Source organism: Talpa europaea, assembly GCF_964194135.1.
Source record: "Talpa europaea genome assembly, chromosome: 3".
NCBI classification, from domain to species: Eukaryota; Metazoa; Chordata; class Mammalia; order Eulipotyphla; family Talpidae; genus Talpa; species Talpa europaea.
The window spans coordinates 135,611,318-135,639,182 of record NC_140069.1 but is presented as its reverse complement, the minus strand read 5'-3'; the positions used below and the strand labels follow the sequence as shown (position 1 = coordinate 135,639,182).

The following is a 27,865-nucleotide window of genomic DNA, read 5'->3' as shown; positions in this document are numbered from 1 at the left end:
TAACAAATTTCTTTAAATCCTGCATGCTGTGTCAGAGAAAAACAAACATATTAAGATTCTTTTACATTCATCAACCTTATTAAATCAAATTCTTAACTTATCAGGAAATCAGGGAGAAAAAAGGTGACATGTCTATTACCTCAGTCCTTTTGGAACACCAATTTGCAGATGTATTTAAATTGTAAGTGCATGTATACTTTTACTAGCATTCTCATTTCAGATATCTAGCTCATAAAAATAAAATCATCAGTATATAAATATCTATGTATGGAGACACCAACCTATCAGTCTGTTTAATGTAGTATTTTTGTAATAGCAGAGAAATTATTAAATTATAGAACATATATATGAGAAACATACTGCCATTATATAGAATACTTTAGATCTATGCTAGCTAATTTGGAGGAATTAATGCAATGTAAGAAATAAAGATGTATGATTCTATGTTGCCCCCCAAAAAACCCATTATTTTTATATAGGTAACAAACTAACAAACATCTATAGTATGATCTAATTTATACAGCGCAAGCATAAATCCAAAACTAAAATGAAGCTTAAGTACTATTAAGAGATTTTAATTATTATATTTGTCATCTTGTTCAGATTTTTATAACAAATTTTACTAGTTAATAATTATAAAATTACTATGATAACAATAAATGTTCCCTATTTATGGCAAAGTGACTCCATTATCATCATAGGCTAAAGTCAGGTTCAACTTTTTCTACCTTTTAAAGACTAGGAAATAGAGAAGCAACTAATATATTAACTCATAAATTTTTTAAATAACAGGTTCTCTCCCAAAGTTTAAAGTCACCTGTAGATTATTTTTAATGCTCCCTTCTAGTTAGTTATTCCTTTCCTCAATCCATTGCCATTCTCTTGCACAGCAAATAATAAACTAGTTTAGGGCACTATTAACATCAATTCTTCACTAACAATAACAATATTAAGAGTCACAGTAGTAGCTTTCTGTAAACACATGTTCTTTCCAAAGACCTATACAACCCAACGTCATTACTAATAGAGCTTTCCATTCTTCTAATTCTCAGGACTAAAGAAGAAATATTAACTTCTCATACTATGTATGTTAATCCATACCAGTTCAATACCCCTAGCTTGTAGAAAGGGAAGTATCTCCTCCATTACCACTGCTGAAGGAGAGCAATAGGCCAAGTGATGTGTGTGGACCTATAACTTTCCCTTACAACTATCTCAATGACAGCTAATTCAGGCTAGTTAGTGATCTAGGATAAGCTTTACACCAAGTAAGAAAATAAAATTATAAGACAGAAATACACAGATAAATGAAATAGAGAAAAGATACAAAAAAATAGATTCACCAGAGAAAGAAAAAGCCAGTCCCTACTAAGAGAAGAATTTAACAGGCACAAAAATAGAAAAGATTCCAGGGAATAATAGAGGACAGAAACTGATGGTATTTTAGTTCCAGTTGCCAGGAGGCTCTGTTTCTGGCAACCAAAAGAATTCAACCACAACACTCTTCTAGGTACCTACCCCATGACTAATTTTAGCATTTTTACTATTGCCTGGAAAAATGCAAATGACAAGCAAAGGAAAGGGTTATATAAGACACAAGTCACTATAAGAAACTACGATCCAACTAATAAAGGTTAATCTACTAAAATTAAATCTCTATCATTCTAAAATATATTTAAAATGCAAATAAAAATAACAACTAATCGAGAAGAACAGATATGGGAGATGAACAGAGGACTAAAAATGTCTTTTCAATTCTCATTCCTATCAATGCAAGAAGAAAACTGAAGGTAATAAAAATTAACCACATTAAATTTCCTAGACACAGACTACAAAAGCAAATGAGTAATTAAATTCTTCTTTTGGGATCATAAAAATTTTCAGTGGCAACTGAAATATGGAATACAATTAATTTTTTCCAAGTACTATGGCTCTATTTTGCATATTTTTAAATGTATATATCTGTATAAGCTACCAATTAAATGTCATGAACAAACCACTAAAATTTATCATGAGTATATAATGACAACATATTGGTCATTTTGTGCTCAATTCAAGTCAGCAAATAAAAATCCTTTTTTTTTGATTAAACATGTTAAAACGCTAAGCCTGTTTGGCAATACTTTTCAATTGCTGCTCTAAAGAATACTTAATATAGGACCTCCCTGGTGGCAGGGGGGTTAAAGTCTCAACGATATCAAGCTATTGCCAGCCACTGCAGCAAAAGTTCAATTCCCAGTCAGGGAGCTGACCCCACATGCCATAGCAGACCTCTCCTGTCTCACTCTGCTGTTCCCCTCAGCAGTGTATTTCAGTAGATCCACCTGTTCTGCTCCCCACTCTGTCTCTGGTGACTCCTCTTACCACAACCCCTGCCCCCTGCACCTCTGGCCTACACTCCAGTTCTTGTATGCATAAATAAAAATAAATCTTTTTTTAAAAAGAATACTTAATATAAATATAAAATGCAGTGCTGAGGGGAAAATATAGAACACTTTTTTCTGCTAACGCCTGTTCACAATAAGTAAATCCAATCAGTTTCAAATTAAGAGTTTTGGATATTCAAAACTACCTTTAATTTTGATATGAAGAAAAGTCAATCAAGCAGAGTATTTAAAAGTGTACAATGATTCAATCTTAGGATATTTGCCTTTTTTGTAGATTAAAAATACTCAGCAGTGTACTTCGGTCCTTCTGCCTGCTCTGCTCCCCGCTCTGGCTCTGGCGAATTCTCTCACTGTCCCACGCTTCTGACTGTACCCAGTGCTTGTATAAATAAATAAATAAATCTTAAGAAAAAATTTTAAAAAATACTATTAAAGCAAACCTCTGCCCTTTTGTTGAATAATAAAATGGCTCTAGAAAAAATCAACTTCAACTAGGAATCATAAGTTCATGAAGCATGGTCATTTAGCTGGCTGGACAACCTAAATCACATCACATAATCTCACAAAGTGTAAATTCTTTTAGCTACAGAGTAAAGGAAAAAGTTGAATTCTCTGGTCTCAAGTTTCTTCTGGCTTTAATCAGGGCAGCAGCACAACTCTAGGAAACACCACTCATGAGGCCATGCTAGCATTCTACAATTCCATGAAAAGCCTTCACATCCTTCATTCAAGGAATCACATGTAATCCTCCTCCTACACAGAAGCCACTAACAACACAACACACTGATTACAGTAGAGCTTCCCGTATGCACAAACAAACTGCTAGGGTAGCTCCATAACCGGACAAAAGAATGAGTACCAGTGGCCAAGGGGATTATAATCTATTTCTTAAAAAGTAACAACTGTTCATAGCATAAAATTTCGGAGACCAAAAAAAAAAAAAAAAAAAAAACACCCAACAACAATAAAAAGTAAAAATTTAAAGATGTAAAAAAGAAATCAACTCAAATCAATTTTGAAGATCTATAGCTATATACTACCAAAATTATACCTTTCTAAAAATCACTTTACATGCTGCAGTGATAGACTTAATTCCAAACAGTTCCCAAATTCATACTAAATACCTCTGAATTTCACACAGGAGCATGATGTGGAGGAAACCCTACCATAAACTGGAATTATTTATTCCACAAATGTTTACTGAATCCCGTGTGCCAGACACTGAGCTAGGGTCTTGGACCACAGGACATAAAAGAGGATCTCCATTTATGATGCTAATGCTCATATAAGAAGCACCAAAAACCAAACGAGTTGTAAACAAGATAATTATAGGCTATTATAAGTGCTATAAAAGAAATAAATGGGGAACAAATATGGGATAGGTTTATTTGGGGTGGTCAAAAAACTTAAAAAATGCTAGGTATGCTAATAAGAGGTCACTCGTCACTCGCATAAAATAAAGGGCAAGTCAATTTTTCACAAAGGAACCAAAAAATTCAAGATCTTGACAACGCAAATCTAAGTGGATCCAGTGGGATATGTTTTCACAGAGTCAAGATGAGGAAATCTCTAAAAGAACATTTAAAAGATGCTGAACCTAGACTCTAAGAGGGTTTCAGCGCTGTTCTACAGATAATCTCTTAATTTTAAAGAGAGACACCCACCCACCCTAAAGAGAAACTGCAGGAAACAGAAAATAAAGCAAAGCATAAAGAATGACAACAACTCCCCAAGAGAGAGAAATATTCATATTGTAAGTGGGCAGAGATCCAGGAAATACAGACCTCAAAAAGCACAACAACAAAATGCACTTAAAAGTGCCTCTTTAGAGGACCTCCCCGGTGGCACAGCCGTTGAGCGCTGGCTTGCGAAGCTGCCCGCAGCCTGTGCAGCGCCGGCTCGATCCCCGGCTGCTGGCGAGGGTCCCACATGGCGCGTAGACCTCTCCTGCTGCCCGCTGCTCCCCTTAGCAGTGCATTTCAGTAAATCTGCCTGCTCTGCTCTGCTCTGTCTCTGGTAAATCCTCTTACCCCCTGGACCGCTGACCTACACCCCAGTTCTTCCATGAAAATAAATAAACTTAAAAAAAGGTCTTTCCTCAAATTAGGTATTTGAGGCCAATTTCCCTCATTAACATGAATGCTAAACTCCTCAACAAAATCTTAGCAAACCAATCGAACAATACATCAAAAGGATTATACACCATGACTAAATGGAATATATTCCAGGACACAAGGATCGTTCAACATCTGAAAGACAATCAATGTAATTCACACATCAACAAAAAGACAAAAAGAAAAATAAAAACCATATGGCCATATCAATATATGCAAAGAAACCATTTGATAAAGTTCAACATCCTCTATGATGCAAACCCTTGAAAAACATGGGATAAAAGGAACATATCTCAACATATTAAAATCCATATATAGCAAATATACAACTAGCATCATTCTCAATGGAGGAAAAACTGAAAGCCTTTCCACTAAGACAAGGATGTCCACTCTCACAATTACTATTCAACACAGTACTGGATCCTCTAGCTAGAGCAATGAGGCATAGAAAGATATAAAAAGAATCCAAATTTGGAACAAAGAAGTAAAGCTATTATAATTTGCAGCTCACACAATAATATATAAAGAGAACTCTTTAAAATCCATGAAAAAATTAATTAAAACAATAAACTAGGGTCTCCCTAGTGGCTCAGGTGGTTGAATGCTGCACTGTGAAGCTGTTCGCGCCTCTGCAGCGCAGGTTCAATCTTGGCCGGCCGGCGAGAATCGGGCCCCGCATGGTGCAGCAGACCTCTCCTGTCTTGCCCGCTGCTCCCCTCAGCAGAGTATTTCGTCAGTATGCCTGTTCTGTTCCCCACTCTGTGTCTGATGGATCCTCTTACCCTCCCATGCATCTGGCCTGTACTCCATCTCTTGTATAAATAAAAAATAAATCTTAAAAAAAAAACACAATAAACTAATTCAGTAAAGTAGTAGGTTACAAAACCAATATACAAAAATCAGTTGACTTCCTATACGCAAACAATCAGCCTGGAGAGAAAGAAATTGAGAAAACCACCTTTTACAACTGTGCCCCCCAAAAATTAAATACCTGGGAAAAAACTTAACAAGGGAGGTGCAGGACCTATACAATGAAAACTATAAAACATTGTTAAAATAGAAAACACAAATAAAAGGACAGATATTGCCTGCTCATAAATTGGAAGAATCAACATTATCAAAATAACCATGCTACCCAAAGCAATTTACACAGTTAATGCAATTCCAATAAAAAATCTCAATGGTTTCCTTCAAAGAAATAGAAAAAATATTGCTGAAATTCATATAAAATCACAAAAGACCCCAAATAGTCAAACCTCTTGGGACTAAAATAAAGTGGGGGTATTCACTTATACTACATCATAGTAATAAAAACAGCATGGTACTAGACCAAAAACAGACACACAGACCGATGGAATAGAACTGAGAACCAAGAAACAAAATCACACATATATGGTCAACTAATCTATGGCAAAAAATACACATTGGAACAAGGACAGTCTCTTCAATAAATGGTACTGGCAAAACTGGATGACCACATGCAAAAGAATGAAACTAGACTACTATCTCACAGTATGCACAAAATCAACTCAAAATGGATAAAAGATTTGGATTAAAACCTGAAACCATAAAATATATAGAAGAAAACATAGCAAAACACTCCAAAACATAAACTTCAGAAGCAACTTTGATAACTGACTCCAGAAGACAAAGGACTGAATCAAATTAAAAACTTCTGAACAGCAAAAGAGACAGTAACCAAAAGAAAGAGACACCCCACTCACTAAATGGGAGAAAACATTTGCACACCATGCATCAAAGATCTACAAAGAGCTCACACAACTGAAGAAAAACAAATTAAACAATCCAATCAAAAAATGAGCATAAGAGTTCAATACACAAGTCTCCAAAGAAGAAATGCAAATGGCCAACTGGCATATGAAAAAATGTTCATCATAACTTGTTATAAGGGAAATGCAAATCAAAAGCACAATCAGATATCCCCTCACACCTGTAATAATGGCCCACATTATTTAAAAAAAAAAAAAAAAAAGAACAAGTGCTGGCGAGGATGTGGAGAAAAAGGAACCCTCTTACATTCTTAGTAGGAATGTAAATTAGTCCAGCCACTACGGAAAGCTGTGTGAAAGTTCCTCAAAATACTAGAAATGGATCTGCCATACAACCCAGCTATTTCAATCCCAGGAATCGGTCCAAATAACACAAAAACACTAATTTGAAAGGAAACCTGCACTCCTATGTTTATTGCAGCACTATTTACAATAGCCAAGATATGGAAACAACCTACATGCCCCAAAACAGATGAATGGATATGGAATACTTCATAGCAACAAAAAAAAAAGATAAACTCATGCCATATGCAGCAACATGCATGGAACTGGAAAGATTGATGCTTAGCTTAGCGACATAAGACAGAAGATGAAAGATAAATATCAGATGATTTCATTTATATGTGGAATACAGAAAAAACCACCATGGGTCAAAGACAAACCTTGAAAGTTGACCATAGATATGAAGCATCCATGAAGGGAAAGGGAGGAGGCAGGGAGAGGTGAAAGCAGATGAGGGGAAGAGCAAAGGGAATATGGTGACAGATTATGGGTGCTTTGGTGGTGGGAGAACTATGGTGACAACACCTGAGGGGAGAAATCATACTGTCCAAATATTAAATAAATAATGCTGGCAATAAATGTGAAAAGAATGAAAGAATCAGAAAAATCCAATTTTGATATCCTTAATGAAACAGCTTATGCAAACATTTTCTTTGGGTATTAACACCACTAATGATGCGAATGAAAACTATACAGTAAAAGGATTGAGTTGTCACCTCAGATTAGTGTCTTCTGAAATGGCAAGGGCAGTATCTAGGGGAAAATTTTAATCCAAATTTTAAACAAGTCTTTCCATCTAATTCCCAGTCTATACACAATATGACAGAGGAATTAGTCAAATGCCACTCTAAAAAAAATAATGAGACAGATCCAAATTATAGGAGAAAAAGGAAAAATGACCAGAGTACGTTAAGACTATTCTTGAAGATAAGGATTTTAAAGGAACATAAATGAGTATTTGTTTTCTGATTCAAACTACAAAAAGATATTTTAACAGAGAAAACTGAATATGGACGAGGTATTACATACTATTAAAGAATTACTTTTTATCTAACAGGTAAAATGATGGCATGGTGGTTATAAGAAAAAATATATGTGGCAGGGAAATACAAAGATGGCCCCAACTGATCCCTACCTTTTAATACTCCTGTCCTTGTGTAATCCCTAGTAACTTGCTTCTAACCAACAGAATATGGTAAAAGATAATGGAGTATCATTTCAAGACCGTGCTACACCTTGCAGCAGACTCTCCCTTGCTCAGGCAAGGTGAAGAAAAAACACCATGTTGGAGAGGCTCACACAGTAACAATCAGGATAGCCTCTAACCAACAACTTTCAAGAAACTGATTCCCCTGGCAGCTGCACCTATTTGAAAGTCACTAAGCCCTCAGATGAAACCCTGGCCCCATCAACACCTTGACTACATGTAACCTCAAAGGAACCTGAATCAGAAGATCCATACAAGCTATGCCCCAAATCTCAACCCTTATAAACTAAAGGATAATACATGTGTTTTATTTTAAGTTTCTACCTTTTGTGGTAACATAGAGCAATAGGTAACCAACACAATGTCCTCTTTTGATGCCTACTGAAATTCTAATAAAATGACACATCTAATCTTAAGCCAGAAGAAAGACAAATAGGTGGTCGTCAATAGATTAAAGAAAAAAATAGCAGCAGGTTGAACACAGCACTGTGAAGCTGCAGGCACTGCAGCACAGGTTCGATTCCCGGCCGCCCAGAGAGATACCCACATGGCACGGCAGACCTCTCCTGTCTTGCCCGCTGCTCCCCTCAGCAGTGTTTTTGGTCCGTCTGCCTGTTCTGCTCCCTGATCTGCTTCTGGTGAATTCTCTCACCACCCCCCCACGCCTCTGGCCTGTACCCCAGTTCTTGTATAAATAAAAAAATCTTTTAAAAAAATAGGGAAAATGTAAACATTTGTTAAAGGTGGGAATATCAGAATTTTTCTCAATTGCTGGGTAGACTTGAAAAATGTTCATTAAAAACGTTCTTTGAAAGAATAAGTGGTGATAGCAAATACTCTTTGGATTTTTGCTATGTAGATAAATGGGAAGTGTGATGTAAAGGCAAAGTTTTGAAAAGACTACGAAGAATTTGGTCTGATGGGAACCAAATGTGGGGCAGGGTTAGAACCAAGAAGTTGATAATGTAGGAGAGAAGAAACAACTGAATGAACAAAACTGGAATGCGATCCAAAGCATAAGTGAAAAGAATTAATCTAAAAGATTAGTTCTTTTGCCAACAAAAAGATGGAGACAATGGAATACATACATTTCATAATGCTTTAGTATAACCTGGAAATATGACAATATTACTTTCATTGACAAAAAAAATTGTTATGTCTAAATGAAATCTAAAATTTTCACACTATTAATATATTCTAGTCATGTAGAGAATTTGACAAATATACAATATATAGATTCTAAACACAGTTCTATGCTTATTTTCATAAGGTGACCCCAATTAAACTATTAAATTCTTATTGGCCCCCATTTCTGCATTTCTAAATTAATATCTACACTACACTTTGAAAAGTAATTGATGAGAATTATAGGATATCTATCAATGGTTTAGCAAATATTGAGCCATCTGCTTACTATAAACCATAGCAAAACTCAAGTCAGCTTATTATTACCAAGCATTTGAAATTGTTAACATTATCTCTAAGGATTCAAGCACTTTGGGAACACATACCTACATCCTTTACTCTTCTGAAGCTGAAATGAAGCAACCGGTGGGAAAAAGGTATGGCAACAAATGAAACAAACATTCTTATATAGAAGAATAAGATAGTAAATTATTAGTAGTCAAAAATAAGACTGGAAAATTACTTCATATGGTTTGGTGTCTTCAAAAAAACAGATCTACTGAGACATTCATGTGAAAATACTCTATATTTGCTGAATATTTCATACGGATTGAATCCTTTTTTGAAATTAAGCAACTGACTCTTCAGAATAATTTCAAAATTAAAAATTGTTCCTTTTTACCAAAAGTCTTCCTAAAGACCACTAAATTTGAACATGATCTGAAAAATGTTTACTGCTGCTTAATAAACACATTCTCGAACAAAATACATCCTCAGAAAAATAGAAAGACTTTCATTATCAAACTGTTTTCAAGCACAAAGGTTTAATTAATTAATTTATTTTAAAAAGATTTTATTTATTTATTTATACATGCACTGGGTACAGTCAGAAGCACGGGAGGTTGAGAGAATTCACCAGAGCCAGAGCGGGGAGCAGAGCAGGCAGAAGGACCGAAGTACACTGCTGAGGGGAGCAGCGGGCGGCAGGAGAGGTCTGCGTGCCATGTGGGACCCTCCCCTGGTGGTCGGGGAGCAGCCGGGAATCGGCCCAGCGCTGCAGAGGCTGCGGGCAGCTTCTCAACCCAGCGCTCAACCGCTGCACCACAGGCCCACAAAGGTTTAATTTATATGTAAATAATTTTACAGACATAACCTCCTCTGATTATATCAAGTTTTCAAAATCTTTTTGCAGGGCAACAGTTTAGCTTAATTTGTGGACTACATTTGTCACAGGATAGCAAGAGGGTATATTTCTTAAAAAAAAAAAAAATCTGTAATATCAACTTCTTACTATCCTGTACCAAAATGCCCTTAAGCATCAACTTCTCTTATTTAGCAAGGAAAAAAAAAATTAGAAATTAAAGAACTGATTGAAAATTATTACCAATTAATTGGGGGCAGAACTGTGATTAGAGTCCAAATCTCTTGTCTTCCTCAGTGTTCTCTCTATACTACACTGTTTTTATTTTTTCACGTTTTCTTTGTACTGGATCTTTCTTTCCCTCATCTTAAGGCTGCAATTTAAATTCTATTAATGGTGAGATGCCAAACTAATAATAAATCCAAACTTGCTGATTTTGTGAGAATTTTCCCCTTAGTCCCTTAACAGATCTCTGACCAAGCTCTTAAGTCCTATGACACAGCATTTTTCATTTTACAAATTCTGCTCCTCAGAGATACTCCCGAGGATCTACAAATATTTTTTTAAAAATTTATTCTTAAAACTTTAAAAAAATTCAGAAGTAGTATACATCAAATATTATCACAGTGGCTACCAGCCTCCATATAAATGTGTTTACCTTGTTTCTGTGCTAGCTTCGGAGGAAAATTTCTACTGATATTTCTGTGTCTATATGAACTGTATCAAAGTGTGTAACTGATTACTATGTCTATAATTGCATGCCACTTTTTTTAAAAACTCAGTTCTCCAGAAGTCTGTTTGTGTAAAATTTACAAATAAATTCATGACTATAACACAATTAATAGTTGGCCAAGGCTCAAGACTGTTCAGTTTTAATGCTCTCCTACAGATTAATAAGATATGTCATATGGCAAATCATTTAATATCACACTGTAGCACAAGATACAAATATGAAGTACTTTTCTTATTTTAAATCATTATATAAAAATTGAACAGTTTTAACTTTAAAAACAAATCTACAGGTGATAAACTTCCCTCATTCAACTTTCAGACAAATCATATTCATGTATCTTATAAAATAGATCTTTCAGTGTTTCCTGTATCATATTCAGAATGTTCATCAGTTGATAAATCAACAGTTCAAGCTGTTGTGCCAGCCAACACGCCACATGCCAGCCAAATGCCGACAACATTTGCTTCCAAAACATTGCCATCTTCACAGTTCAGTGTCCATTTTCATAATTTTAAAATTATTTTATTTTTCCTAATATATTATGCAAATAAATGAAAATGCAAAAGCCTAGTAGTAATATTAGTTCAACTAAAATAATAACAATGATCCTAAGCTAGAAAATTTCAGATGTTAAGTAGATTTAAACAGTTTAAATATAAATGAAGCACTAAAAATAAAAGGTTAAAAGATCACACTCACAAATTCACCAATTAAGGACTTATTGACCCTCGCCTCTAAATTTACCCTTTACCTACTGTTTAAAAATAAATTTGGGTCCTTTAACCATTCTTCCTTTGCCAACTGGCACAATGTTAAGCTTTGTCAGTAAAGAGGGTAAAGAGTCATGTCAGAAGCAAAATGTTTTGTTTCCTATGAATAACTGTAAGAAAGTGAAAATCAAAATCAACATAAAACTATGAACCAGAGACACTTTTTGGGGGGTGGGGGGCGGGAGGGGAGGGATTCGGGTCAGAATGGGGGGTTTGCAATTGTATGGGGGAATATAAAAATAAAATTTATTATTTAAAAAAATAAATTAAAAAAATTAAGAAATAAATTGCCTTTCTCAAGGAAAAAAAAAAAGTTTTGTTTCCTGGTTCAGATGTGCTTGGCTAAAGGACTCCCACATAAGTTGCTCCTCCAGCTCTTACCTCCAGTAGTACAGTCCCCTCTCTAGCATCCTGCTCCTGCAGCTCATGTGGTTTCCCCAATGCCTAGTATATGCATGAATACAGTTTCTCTAGCACCAGGATCACAGAGTAGACTATACACTAATTGAGGTTGTTTTTTTTTTTTTTTACTCTTTTTTTTTAAAAAAAAGATTTATTTATTTATGCATACAAGAGCTGGGGTACAGGACAGAGGTACGGGGGAGGGGTGTGTGTGAGAGGATTCACCAGAGACAGAATGGGGAACAGAAAGGCAGATTGACCAAAGTACACTGCTGAGGGGAGCAGCGGGTGACTCAGGAGAGGTCTGCTGCGCCATGTGGGTTGCTCCCTGGCTGGCCAGGAATCCAACTAGTGCTGCAGTGGCTGCGGAAAGCTTCATAGGTTGCGTCTTAACCCTTGCACCACCAAGGAGGCCCCTTTTTTACTTTCTTAATATTAAGACTTGTCAAACTAGTGACTTGAACCTTTCCTCAGCTCAGAGAAATTGTCCTCTTTTTTTTTTTTTTAATTTCTTCCTTCTCCATTTTTTCTAACCTCTTTCTAGAATTAATATTAGGCAGAAGGTGCAGGTCTGCTATATATGGTCTTGCAGGTTGTTGTACTTTGCACAGGAAGATTCCATTGGGGAGTAAAAGCTGAAATCTAGCCTAAGTTCACTTACCAAGACATATAATACATCCTGGCAAAATAAGCATGTATCACAAAAATGAGAAAGTGTACCTTCTGGATTAAGGCTGGCCTCCATTTCTCAACTTTCCACTAATATTTTTTCCTATCTTTTTCTTTTCATCCTAGGTTCCTGATCTTTTTCTATGTATATTCATGCAATTACAGAAAAAATTAAATATATATGTATATAATGATGTAAAAATCATCACTTTGGGGACACATATCGTAAGCCTAATATTTCAGGAGTACACCCAAAGAATAGTTTGATTTTATGAAATGGGAGAATCAGAGTTTTAAAAGCTCTCCCCAAAAATGTCAATGTGCAAACAAGACAGAGATCTGCTGTGATCAGTTCATGGTGCTCAAATACTTCCTTAAATATATTTTTTATTCTATGGTTATCCTCAACCTTTCCAATAAAAAAGCAATTTTTAAAAATCTTATAATGGCTACAGTTTCCAGCAAACTCTAAATAAAGCAATATTTGTTGTCATTTATCATTACTATCACTATAAAATACTTGTTATTTCAAAAATACCATAGAACTTTAAGTTCTATGTGCTGAGGGTCTTTTATTTTTCACTCTGTATGAAATAAATAAATAAAAGGTGGTTTTATATTCTATAGGATTAGAGGAGAGGCACAACTCTTGAATAATGAAATAGAAAGTGGGATGGCCAGAAGCCTTCAAAAGGGCAGGCAGATTACCAAGGGTTCTTGTTAAAAATGCAAACATGACTCTGTAGGTCTAGGGGTGGGTCTGAGATTCTGCACTTCAAATAAACATCTATTGATAATGACTAAGATGCTGCTGAGTGGACCACAGTTTTTGAGCAGCAAGGCCTAAACCACAGGCAAGTTCTCAGATCAATTTTTAAAGAGAATACACAAGAATGATACTCAGTTAATATCCTAGGTACCCCTGGAAAGTCTGCCAAGTACCCCGGAGATAAGAATACCCCAATTTGAAGATTGTTGATCAAAACTAGCTACTAAAAATTCAAACCACTGGGTCTTAAAAGTATTTAAAACCCTAAATTCTAAATCAGAGATTGTATTCACTTCATTTTTCTATCTAAAATCCTTTGATGGCTCCTCTTCAAAAAGTAAAATCAAACTCACTCATACAGGATGTAAGATCTTTTATAATTCATGTTTATAATCAGTGGAACAAATCAAACACACATGCACATACACACACCTCTTTATTGCTGTTGTCTAAAGTAATATTTATTTGTTAAAATAAAGTACAACTTAAAGCTGTAAAAAAAGGAAAAAAGGAAAAAAAGTTTTTTCCCAAAAAGGAAAAAACTAAAAATCCACCCAAGTACAACTGAGAGATCATCAATGTTAAAACTTTAGTAGATTTCCCTGCAATCTTTTCCATATGCATAAGCATACAATTGTGTGTGTGTGTGTGTATTTTAAAGATAAACTGGATCGAAACCATTTAATCTGAGGTTTTGCTCTGTGTTTTTTAATATGCCATAATATGCATTACAGCATTAAAACATAATCTAAAACTCACATGTTAATGACAGCCTAACAGTCTGTCACAATTCAAGGATATCTAAAAAATTGTGCTACTAAATTCAGCAAATATTAGGGCAACACATCTCTATTAATATCATGAGATATTTGCTAAAGGATTGTTTTGCAATCCATGCATTTTATTTTAGACAAACATGAAACAAGCAGGGCTCTAAATGGCCCGGAAAAGCAGATTAATAGCATATTATTAAAAACTTCAAAATATTACTTAATTTTCTGAAAAGAATGAAATAAAATTCTAACTTTTGTTTTCATTATACTTAAGATTTTTGCAGTGGCAAGTGTCCTAAATACACTTGTAATTAAGTGAATGTTTGTATCCCCTAATATGCAGAATCCATAAAGGAATTACAAATAGAGGGAGGGGAGTTCACTGACAAATATGCTTAAATAAATGTTAATTGTGAACTGATTTTGGAACACAGATACCAACCTGCTTCCAATAAACAGTATCGTTCACAATACTGTAACTATTAAATAAATCTGAACAAAATGTTAAAATGTGGTGAATTTGGAGAAAACATATTCTGGCAGGGATACCAGTTCACATATGTAATGTCTAAGGAAGAATTACCCAAAATAACCCAGTCTGTATAAAGTGCCCTGAATAACGGGCTGCGATAACTGCCTCCAAGCATCTTTCTGGTTCTAAAAGGCAGTAATAACCAAACAAGTTCCATATGTTATCCTAATTCCCCAAATAGGAGTTGTTGAATATGTACAAGGGTAAGAATAAATTCCTCTATTCAAAAAATTTGAAGTCTGGTTAAAAATAAATCAGATCTGTACACAAAGGAAGGCATAGCTCATTTATCTCTTCTAAAATCTCTCTTCAGGTCCTAGCCAACAGTAAAAGCTCCCTCCTCTGAATCTCACTTTTAATTTCTATAGCATTTACTACTTTTTATCACTCCTCTGAATTCTTTTGTACTATTACATATATATATATATATATATATATATATAGAATAGTCTCATCAATAGAGTCATCAAGAAAATGGAGATTCTTTCTCATACTTTTAAACAGGCTTAGCTATCACAGAGTTAGCAGGTATCCCAAAATTTGTTTATGATGACCTTCAAATAGGTCTGGTATTGTCCAGGAATTAGGAGCCCCCCCCCCCCCGCCCAACAATTTGCTTGTGGTAAACGCAGTCCAAAATGTGAAAAGCCCTATTGCAACTTGATTACCACAACATAGCAATAAAAATACATAGAAGAAAGTTTTCCTTTAACCTGTTACCTTTATAGCATTTTAGGTTGTAGAAATGATTATCATGAGAAATGTCAGACTTTTAGATCTAGATGTGTGAATTTTCCAGTCATCTGAAATTTTAAGTTCTTGAAAAAATTATTCTGTCAAATGGAAGTTATTTTCAGCACTTTTCAGAAGTTAGAGTCAGTTCTTTAAAAAATCTATGCCTCAGTTTGTTTAAGGAAAGAATTTATAAACAACTTAAGTTTTATAAATATCTCCCATTCAATATTTCATCTATAAATAAAATACATATTTTATGAAAAAAACATAACAACATCCAACACCCCCATTACAGGCTGGTTAGCAAAGTATGTGTGATCATATGTATGTCTCACTATAATAAGTATGTATACTGATAGGTAAGTAAATATCTTAGAGATGAAGACATGGAGCCTATCCATATGCATGTATTCTGAACAAAAGCAATGAAAGATAAAAGACAAGTGTAAGAGAAAATTCTCAGAGCAATAGATTTGAAATCAAGCAAACTGTTACTAAGTCTAGATAGTCAGCTTCTACACCAGTTTCAAATCTTATGCATTAACCAGTTTTTTGACACTACTTCAGTAACAGGGGAAAAAATCTACTAACAACAACCTAGCAGTTTCTCAAACAGTTAAACATAGAGTTATCATATGAGCCAGAAATTCCACTCCTAGACATTTGTCCAAGAGAAATTATATAACCACCACAAAACTTGTACATAAATGTTTATAGCAACATTATTCATAAATTCAAAATAGTCAAAATGTGAATGCACTAAAATGTTCATCTACTAGTACATCTACAAAATGTGATATACACATATAACAACACTTTATCAGCCATATAAAAGATATAGTACTGATACATAATAAAACACAGACGAACCTTGAAAACAGTTTGCTAAGGAAAAAGCCAATCACAAAAGACTTACAGTATCTCATTTATATTAAATGTCTGGAATAAACAAATCTATAGACACAGAAATATTAGTAGTTGCTTAGGGATGGGATAGCTAATGAGTTTCCTTTTTGAGATATGAAAAAGTTTTAAAATTGACCACAGTGATAGACACCTGTATCTGTGAATATACTAAAAATCATTGACTCACACACTTTAAGTAGTTGAATATGGTATGTGAATTACCAAACAAAAAAAGTTGTTACATAGAAGTCAGAACTAACAGTACTTACGTTCTATGGAAGAAATGTTCTCTAACCAAAAATGAATCAAATTATTGGTAATACACTCTAAAACTATTTGATAACTCAGACTCTGAAATAAATAAAAATACTCCCTGTAAGTATTATAAGTAACGTGATAATAAAAATTTTTAAACCCAAGATAGATATCAAAATAGATAAAAATAGATAAATTTCTTAAATCCAAGAAAGCTTTCAGTCTTCTAATTTCTTCCAAATATAATAGCCACTGTACCCAGATAAACAATTCAGCTAAGATGAATCAAAAATTTCTTAAATTTATGAAAATTTATAGCAAGGATTTAAAACTAATTACTTGATATTTTGAACACGGCCAGTACATGACTCCTTCTAGCCCCAGACCAAAATTGCTCTTCCAAAAGGAAACTCTCTACCCGCCTTTATGCAGGCATCTCTCAATTTCGTAATAAACCTGACCCTTTCAAAATGCAGCTCTTTGCCTGTTTGTGTCTATGCAAACATCTTTTTCCTTTATGAATTTGCCATGTGCTGCTGAATAAAAAAGAGAAAAATAGTCAAAATGCCCAATTAATTCATTAACGTTTTCATTTAGTAAACATTACACTGGGCTACAACTGAAGGAGGAGGGGAAATTCCATCATTCCTATGGAGTTTGAGGCCTATTAGGGTAATCAAGTAATCATACATATAGACGCATAAAGTAATAGACTAGAAAGATACACATTTATATAAAAGCATTGTTTGCAGGGGTAAGTGACAGTGTGGCAGACTCATGGGGGAAGGGAGGTAAGAGGGAGTTCCTGAGAAAGTGACATTTTAGCTGACACGTGAGGGCTAAGTAGGAGTTAAGTTTTATGAGTCTTCCAATTAAATTACTTAAACCAAAAGGGAAAAGGGAAGACAAGGGACAATGAGAGGAAAGGGAAAGAGGACATATCCAAAGATGCTTAAAATAACTTAGCATTTCTATATATACAAAACAACACGCCTGAACACATACATAGGTGATGACTGTAATATCAGCCATGCCAAAGGAATGTAAGGATATTTTAAAAGTGTTAAATACAAGGAATATTTACAGACCAAAAAAGTAAATCAGACTCCAATATCCTTCTTCTAAATAATATCCTCACATAAATTTATTTCCATGAAAGTTCTAATAAAAGGTAGATAATAAAAATCATATTTTAGTGAGGGAAAAATAACTGTATACTTATAAGACTTCTCAATTTCTGTATCTCAATGAAAAGTAAGTCCCAAAAGAGATTTGCAAATCACCAAAAAACAAAAATAAAATCACATTTTAACTTTCAGTCAATTAGTATTTAAAACAATTGCTAACAAATAATGTTATTTACATTTCATAATTCTTCCCATCAGATATTGAGGGAAAGTAGTTTAGGTATGAAAAGGCAAAATGAAGGAAGATCCTTAACAAAAATATCTGGAGCTGAAGTGTTAGATTATTATATTACCATATCCTTGAGGAATTCATAATCCTATAAGATACAACAGCCTATTTCATAAGAACCGCCAGAAGAATTTCTGCTTCTGGATGATGGAGGAAAGAACAGAAGACCAAAAGGAGGCATCAGGAGACCAAAACCTGACCCACACAAGGAGGTGGGGGTAGAGGGAAATAACATGAGCAGTAACCCAGCCCTAGAAATCAAGATACTTGGGCGCCAGTGCCTTATCACAAGGCATAAGGCCCAAGCAGGTCTCAGACTGCTGTAGTGAGTGTTGTGGAGAGCACTGATCTGAGGGTAAAGATACAGAGATTGGGCCCATTGTGGAATCTCTGGTTCCTTTTGGATTCTGCATAGTTATCCAAAATCAGCAACAAACAGGCCACTCCACAAAGGAGTGAGCCCCTCCCAAAGAAAAGAAGATTGTATCAGTTCAGTCTCTGCACTGGCATGGGGCGGCAGGCCTTCTGCCCACCTGTGCCTATGCAGGTGCCTCTTTTCACCAACTCTCTTCCTCTGCAGGGCAGCACCCTCCTGCCTGCCCGTGATCTGTACCATGCGGGGGCTTCTCTTCACTGGCCACTCTCAACAGAGGCAGCTCCCCTCAAGGCCGCCCGCCTGCAAACCTGTCCTTTTGGGGCAGCTCTTTCTGCCCGCTGGTGTCTATGCAAGTGTCCTTCATTCTTCTGTCCCCTTTTCCTAATAAACCTGTTCTTTAAATATAACTAACATCTCTGTCTCATGGAGAAACTCTCCTGAGAAACCCACCACATGCCGCTGAAAGGGGAGCTCTGGTGAAACCTTTCAACAGAATGAACTCAAGGACCCCGCACTCCAAACCCACTGACCCCAAAAACCACATCACTGGATATGGCAGGCTAGCCTGCAGCAGACCAACATTCCCCCTTAGACCTAGAAAAGCTGTATGAAATAGGAAAAAAAAGTTCTCACAGTATCAGAGACATTTTGTGTCAGTCAGAACTTGAAAGGGCAAACTCCTCAAAGAGAGCCCCACATTCTGTGCAGCTTTCCTCTCTCAGAGCAGCCCATCTATTTCTTTAGTGACACAGGAAAAGAGGCTGAGAGCCCAGAAAAGGACAGCCACTAAAGGATAGGAAAGTCAGCAGAGCTTTTGGCAATTTTATGTGGCTCTGGGGACAAAACTTAGCAGCAGGTCTTGCCCTGATACCCAGAACTTGAGGGGTGAGGATCCCAGAAGAACAAAGCTGACATTGTATAGCACTGGTTTTCCTCTTGAGCCATTTGTTGCTTCTTAAACTGCACAAAGCAAGAGGCTAAAGAGCCAACTGAAAACAAAAAGCAAGGAGGACAGAAAATGAAAAGCAAGGAGTTTTTAGGACTCTGCTGCAAGAGACAAAGCAGAGGAAGCCCTAGAAACACAAAATCTCAGATGGGTTCCCTGAAAGGTTACCAGAGTTGGGCAAACTAGAAGTTAGCAAAACCTAAAGCCCCGTCTTCTCTATTTATCTCAGCTCTCGACTCTTGAGGTGATGTGCTTCTTTTCTATCTGCCTGCCAGAAAATGGGTGAATCCTCTCTAGAGAAATATATTGTCAGGTAAGGAACTGTAATTTGTAATTAGATCTAAAATTCTACATATAATAATGTCTAGGAGTCGATCAAAAATTATCAAAAGTGTTAATAATTGGGCCTCCCCGGTGGCGCAGCGGTTGAGCGCTGGGTTGCGAAACTGCGCGCGGCCTCTGCGGCGCCGGTTCGATCCCCGGCTGCTCCCCGGCCACCAGAGGAGGGTCCCACATGGCGTGCAGACCTCTCCTGCCGCCCGCTGCTCCCCTCAGCAGTGTACTTCGGTCCTTCTGCCTGCTCTGCTCCCCGCTCTGGCTCTGGTGAATTCTCTCACCCTCCCGCGCTTCTGACTGTACCCAGTGCTTGTATAAACAAAAAAAACAAACAAACCAGCAAACAAATAAATAAAGCATGCCTCTATAAAAAAAAAAAAAAAGTGTTAATAATTACCAGACACAGCAAGATATTAACTACAAGGATAAATAGAAAATGACCTATAGGTGATCTAGACATTAGAGTTTTCAGACATAGAATAAAAAAAGAATGGGACAAAAATAGTATGTGAATTATAACCAAAAAATTTAGAACTATTGCAAGAGTCATAGAGATTCAAGAGGTACCAAAAGTCCGATAGTAAAACAAAAACAAAAAAACATTCTTGGATGCTAATAGCTACATGTCTAAAATTAAAATCTAGGAAATTTTTCATATTTCCAAAAAATGACTTAATTGTAACAGTATAATCTCCAAAGAAAGGCAGAGTTCCAGGTTCCCTGCCCACCAAAGGAGAAGCTAGAAAGAACTAATAGCGCTGAGGAAAGAGACCACAGGGAAGTATGGGGGAGGCATGTGAAGAAGGCATATGAAGACGTGCTTGCCTCCCAGTCTGGGACTTGTACCAGGGACTGGGGGAACATGGAAGGTGACACTCGAAACACACAGACACGTGGGTAAGAGACCCATGGGGAGGCTGACATGGCAGCCTTTATCTTGCCTTGTATTTTGATTTTGCTCTTATCCTTCCAGACCTGCCTGGCCCCTTCGGTCCCTTTCCCACGGGTCCCCACCAGAAGGTGCCTTAGACCTGTGGCAAGCTTTTGGGTCTCAGTGACCCTGCTTTGGACCAACTCCATTGGGTGGGCATTTACCCACAAGGAGATAAGTTAACTTTGGGTGTTTAATCGGAAATTATTTTAAGTATATTCTTTCTCTGCTCTATTATACACTAATTGTATTAAAGTTATTTTCTACTGAAGGTTTTACATTCTAAGAGTATGTTCTGCCTTTATGCAGCAGACGGTATCTCATTTAGAGTATGCAGGTTTCGGGGTTCTGGTGCTTCTCATTCTGTCCACTAGTAGAAAAACAGCAAAGTCAGATCACCACAAACTGCTGAAATGTATTTATCAACATCCCAAAGTCCTTGTATCAGGCCTCAAAATCATTTATTGAAAACCTATCATATTTACCTTAAAGTTAATGCAAATAATAGAACTATTTTCCTATCTGGGGAAAAAAATAACATTAATATAAAGCCATGTGGCATTTGATCAACATAAAACATATATCTACGTAAAAGGAAACTAATGATGCTCAGAGAAATATCATAACTTGCTAAAAGCCACAAAGATCCAACTCTAGGAGTCAGGTCTGCAAATTCAATTTCCAGTCCTCAATCAACTCATGATACTCTTACTCTATCATGGTTGTCTTTATTTTCTAAAGTTCTAAGACAACAAGACAGAATATATCAGAACATAGTGGCTGGTAAATTTCCCAAAATCACCAAGAAACAAAAATAAAATCACATTTTAACTTTCAGTCAGTATCACTGTAAGTCAGTATCCATTGTAATATCTGTTTCGGAAAAGGGAGGGAAAGGAAAAGTATAATAGTCCCCAGCCTTCCAGGGGGTTGGGTATCTCCAAACTATCATTCAGAGCTCCTGGGCTGTGGGAGCCTATGGAATTATTGTAATGAATCCTAAAATTCATATGCACCACAATTACTGTCTACACACCAAACAAATAAATTTCAGAATTTGTTCTATCTTTCAAATGTGTAATTAATAAAATCAAAATTCATTTAAGAAAAGAAATTATTAGGAGTAATGTAACTTCTGAATTATATATGCATTCTCTAGACATCTCTAAGGACCTGTCTGTTCAAAACCACATTCTTAATCCCAAATTACTAAGGATAATATCAAAATAAATTGAGGATACCTAGAGACAGAAAGTTCCCTACACAAATAGTATGAAAATACACTATCTTTAATCCAAATATTCAATACCTAGGAACTCATCATAAATGAGTTCAAGATTTGTTTCTATATGGCAAATTGTCTCATTAATCATAACGGCCAAACAACAAAAACATCCCGGAAAGTCTAACATCCAATGATAGGGGACGAATTAAATAATATACCACAAAATCATTACATGAATGATAATGTAGTCATAACTAAAGATAATAGAGAATAATAACATGAGGAATAATTTATTTTATATTAAGGAGGAAAAAGAGCAGCAAACAGGACAATATCAAATTAGAAAATACATATAAACATAACAAAGTATCTGGAATGATATATCAAAAGGTAACTAGTTACCTTTGCATGGTAGAATTAAGGGTAACATATCTTGTTTCTGTGAGTCTATATTTTACAAATGTTCCACAATAAACTTAGGATTTTTTTTTTTTTGCAATCAGGAAAAATATATATTCATCTTCGAATGTGAAATTTTAAAATAGCTGGAACAGGTTCACCTCCTCTCCTAGCTGTCAAATTGTATCACTCTTAACTGTGAACCACAAGATACAACTTTAATTAATGTCTGATTTTAAGTAATAAAGAAGACTAACAGAAAAAAGGTGAACACTTAAAAAGTATCAACTTTTACTACTTAATCTACTTAAGTCTTTCAATAATACGTAAATAAGAATCATTTCATGTCAGTGAAATTACCTAAATGTATTTTAAAAACACATTCAACCAATTGACTCATGAAAGGCAGTTCTTCATCACATATCATTAAAGAAATGCAAATCAAAACCACAGTGAGATTTTTACCTCACACCTGTTAGAATTACTACATCAAAAAGTCAAGAAACAACAAGCATTGGCAAGAATGTAGAGAAAAAGAAACCCTCATGCAATGTTAGTGGGAAGGCAATTTGGTGTAGCCATTATGTAAAACAATATGGAGATTCCTAAAAAAAATTTAAAATACTTTATATGATCCAGCAACTCCACCCTTATGTTCACAGCAGTACTTCCACAAGAGTCAAGATATGGAAACCACCTAAGTGCCTCATGACAGCTGATGTGGTATAGATACAAAATGGGATACTACTCAGTATTTTAAAAAATGTACATGTGCCATTTGTGACAACCTTGGACAAACCTTGAGGGAATTAAGTAAAATCAATCAGAAGGAGAAAGACAAATATCATTAGATTTCACTCATTTCAGGAATATAAAAAAATTAAGCCGACAACAAAACAAAAACAAACCCTCAGACTCTAACAGAATAGCAGTTACCAGAAAAGAAGGAAGGCGTGACATATGTAGAGGGGACTGACTGGCTGGTGGTGGATGGTGACGGCACATTTGTTGGTGAACGTGGTATAACAGAAAAAATGCATCATGACTTTTCCGACAAACCAATATAAAATCATCAAGGTGAAAAACTAAACATCTAAAATCTATACAATGTTGTAAACAAATATTACTTTAATTAAAAAAGTAACTTTCAACAATCTTCCCAGTCTACATAGCAATACATTAAAACCTTAAACAACAATATAAAGAATATCTATCTTTGCCTCTCTGTGTTCTAACCTTATAGCACTTCTTATCTGTATTCCCAAATGGCTATACATCATGCTCATGTAAAATACTGAAGTAGCTTTGATTAACAGAACTTAGAGACTCTCTGAATCTCAGTTTCCCTAGATGTAAAACAGAATCAAAATATTTATCAGACTTTTTGCTTATACTACAATAAAGAACACATGCTAAATGCTAACCACAGAAAGGTACCCAATAAGCAACAGTTGATACTAGAGGGACAAACAGAATTCGTTAAGTCTCTTGACTTTGGACAAGTTCCTTAACCTATGTTTTCCTCATCTGCAGAACAGATATAATACAGATTTGTACTAAGGAATATGTACAACTACACAAAAGCCATCCCATACACAGAAGGTGCTCAGTAAACTACAGTTAGCACCACCAATTGCAACAGCATTACACATTTGAGTGTAAGGATAATCTGCTTAGAAAATATTTTTACATGTAAGAGAGTATATAATCCTAAGACTAAATCATCACTTAAATTATACATTTAATTCCCAAATTAGGCATAAATTTCAGGTAAAAGTAAAATACAAGCAAACTATTTTAAATAAACTGAAAAATAACAGGATACTGTTAGTTTCCAAGTGAAAAAGAAATGTATTATCTATAACTAAATTTGCTCTAACATTTTTAAGGTCCAAATAAATCTAAGAGTTAGAAGGGAAAGCAGTTCCCCCCCCCCCTGCTTTGGGGAAAATTCTCCTTTTGGAAAAAATAGAGACTTAAATTTTTTCTTATGACTCCAAATGTCTTTACATAACTAAAATGTGTCTTTAATATAAGACTCTCTGCTGCACAGAAGCAGAACAACCTACAAGAAAAGACCATGGATTATGCCTGAAAGCCTGAGTTCAAATCCTGGCTCCATCTAGTTTGTTACTTTAGCAAATTTTCACCTTTCCATGTCTCTTTTCTTATCTGGAAAATGGAGATTTCTTACACAAATGTTGTGAGGATTAAATGAGTTAATAAAATGCTCCTTAAGAACCCAGCACATGGAAGGTACATTGTAAGTGTTTATATCACTGTTATTGTTGCTTCATTATTATCCCCTCCAAATGCCTCTCTCTGTAATCAATAAATCTTGACTTATAATCAATAAATATTTGCTACTCTGTTGACAATTTCAACAAATGGTTTTACTTAAAATTAGGGTGGCATACAAAATACAGCAATTGCTGTAAGATAAAATTTTAGGGCCTTTCCCCTGAAGGAAAAGTCAACCCCATTTTTAAACTTCCTATGATACAAAGTTATCATAACCTTACTTATTAATAGACAGAACCAAAAGTTTTACAATTCAGGCAGGACACAAGATTCTCAAGTTCCACAATACTCAACCACATTCCATCAAAGAAAAGAGTTCGTATTACACTTCTATTATAATAGTTTACCACTTTAAAGTAGAACTACACTCTATGTATCAACAGTATGTCATAGGGTTTATACAAAACATTGAAAATTAAAGTCAAAGTAAAATATGCATTAAATGTAATTTTATGAGTGTATGAGAAAATTATAATAAATATCCCCAATTTCAAACATTTCAAATGTTCTGTTCATTTCAAATCTGGGGCCAGGATAACCAGACATAAGTCAAAGTAAAGCTGTCATCCGGCTAAATCATTTCCTGCTTGAAATTCATTTTTTCTTTTTATTCATAACTCAGATGGGACTTATGATATCCAAGTCAGGGCCCTACACCAGAAGCTTAAGAAGTGAAATTCCGGATGTTACCTAACTCAGGAACCTAATCAGGAAGTCAAATAATGCCACTTCAATTCCCAACTAACCTGGGTATAGAACATGCTACTTATCTTCGGATTCAAGACCACGTTAGCCCTGAAAATCAGAAGTCAAGTACCTAGGGACACATTTCAACCTCTGCTGAGCATTAGAATGTTTACCTGGCTCACTCGCAAATCAAAAATTGAATTCCAGCATCAGCCAGGGCCACAGTCATAGAGCAGTTATCAAAAGACCACACAGGCCAGATCAGACCACAAGTCACTTTGGTAATTTTCACTGAACCAGATGCTACTACTGAAGGCCTAACTGCCAACCCCTGACCTGGGTACAATGGGCTAGCAGTCAAGAGAGTCAGATTTCTCTAGTCACAGGTCCATTTTGAGATTCTTGAGACTGATGTGACTAAAAAACCAACTTAAAGAAAATGCAAAGAATTCCTGAAATATTAGATGGAAAATGTCTTAGAGTATACTGCACAGATCTCACTTTATTTGTTCAGTAACATAAAAAAGTATTAATTGCAAATTGTTTTGTTCATAAAATCATTCCTGTGCTAGTGAGAAGATGGTCCAGGCAGACAAGTAAGCACTTTTTTCAGGATCTGCACTCATCTTAAAACTTCACTGAGCTAGTTTCTCTACTAACTGGAATGATATCTGCTCCCTCTTTCAAAGGTAAGCTTTTAAAGTAAGTAAATACTGCATAAAAGTACTTTCAGCACTTCAACAGGAATTTGCTACAGAAAACCACCAGACGGTAGCAATGCTATGGACCTAAAGCGGGGATCCCAGTTAGTGCTAGAGGTCAATTTCATTAACGTCGGATATGTCTATCCATGTAGGAAACTGATCTGGTCTACAGTCATCCATGTTCGAGCCGGCCATAATATAATGGAACTCCCCTGTAATGTCCCTCCTGACCATTCCCCATTTCTCAGAACTACCAGTGAAAAAAGAGCCCCTCTGCAAACCCTACAACGCCTCCCCACTCGCAAGCATTCTGACGAATTCCTCAACTTTTCAGCCTCCTTTGACTTTACCACTTGGCTGGTGCTAAACACTTTTCACGACACCCCTCCCCTCAAGAACACTGTCTCCTCCCTCAGCTTTATTTATTTACACTTTGTCTCCGCCACCATCAGAGAACCGCCCCCCGCGTCTACCTCCACCTGGGACCACCGGAGACGTCATCACCCGTGTGCCCGCCGGCCGGACCCCAAAAGCTCTCGACTCCTGCCCCACCTCCCTGATCCACTCGCCCCCCAAGCCTTCCTCAACCCCCAAATTCCGAGCGCAGCATCTCCTGGCTCCGCGTCGTCCTACGCGCTCTGGACCTGCCCGCCCCCTCGCCCCGTCCCTCGCCCCTCGCCGTCCGGACCCTCACCCCTCCTCTAGGCGGGGACGGGCACAGCGCTCCGCCGCTGGACCGAGACTCCGAGGCCGCGCGTCCCCCTCACCAGGCCCCACCTGGGCCTCCCGGCTTAGCTGCCCTCCACTGCCCCCCTGGCTCGGCCTCGCCTGCGCCGAGGAGCCGGGCAGCGCCAGCCCCGGCCCGGCACTTACTCGGGAAGATACGTGGAGGAGAAGGAGCTCCACTTGTGTAGCGCGTAGGGCAGAAGCCGGCACTCGGGCGCCGCAGCGACAGCCCCGCCAGCCGCCATCTTGTCAGCACCGTAGCGGCCGCCACCGACAGCCAGCCGCGCCGGGCGGGGGGAGGGGCGTGGCCTGCTCTTAAAGGGGCCGCGGCCCGCCTCTGCCGTCCGCTCCTGGTCGCGCCAGGTTGCGCTGAGCGCCCGGCTGAGGCGCGCGCGGCGACGCGCTTCTACCTCAGCGTTGGGGTCGCCGAGCCCTCCTTCCTGGCCCGCCGAGCCCGCCACCCCACAGAGCTCCTGAGGGGCTCTCCTGTGAAGCTCGGCGGGCAGTGGCGCCAAGGACTTTTCTTACGGGCTGAGGTAAGGGGAGAAGCCAAGAATATTAGGAAAAGGAAGAAATTGTAGAGAAAAGGACAAGACCGAGTTGGAAAAGGGGGCGCCTTCGCAGTTTGGGGAGCCGCTGCCCTCTCTCTCCAGCTTCTGCCACTTTGCAGGGAACTGGACTGAAATGTGACGGGACTGGAGCGCCTTGGCTCCTGGCTTTTCCCTCGCGAGTGGGCCTGGCTGGAAACGTCTCGGGCCGACCTTGCGGGGTCCGGCGGGGCCGGGAAGGGAGAGGCTGGGGGTCCCCTCCCCCTGCCCAGGTGCGTCCCGGAGGCCCCGCACTGTGAACGTGGGCTGTGAGTCCTCTCCTGCGCTACCCGAGCGGCTTGCCCAGAGATGACATTCACCCGCTCACCAGAAAAACCCTTCAAGACTTGGAAAGCCGTGTGTCGTCTTTACAGACTGCCCAGTTTTCACTGGGACAGAAATTTAGACCCAGTAAAGTGCAGAAAGAGCGAGAGAGGTTTCCAGAGAGAAAAGTGTAGAAAGAGAGAGGTTTCCAGGAGGAAAACTGAGGAAGGGATGGACCTTGTGCGCCGAATGTCACATGGGCCCCTAACCAGCTGCTTCCCCGCACAGGAACTGGCCCCGCTATCTGCAGCTTTGGAGAATGCTCCCGAGGAGGACCTGTGGTCAGGGCTGTGCATGTCTCCCCTTGGCTCCTGCTG

At 37.3% G+C, this 27,865-nt stretch overlaps 1 protein-coding gene across 1 annotated transcript in view; it reads right to left on the bottom strand.

Moving 5' to 3' along the window:
• Positions 1-26,882, bottom strand: part of MKLN1 (muskelin 1) — a gene marked incomplete at both ends in the record, with an annotated part of 130,020 nt that extends 103,138 nt beyond the window's left edge. Inside the window, one exon of the mRNA XM_084230956.1 lies at positions 26,785-26,882. Coding sequence (XP_084087082.1) covers positions 26,785-26,882 — 98 coding nt within the window. The remainder of the gene's footprint in view (positions 1-26,784) is intronic.
• Positions 26,883-27,865: the final 983 nt, after the last annotated feature.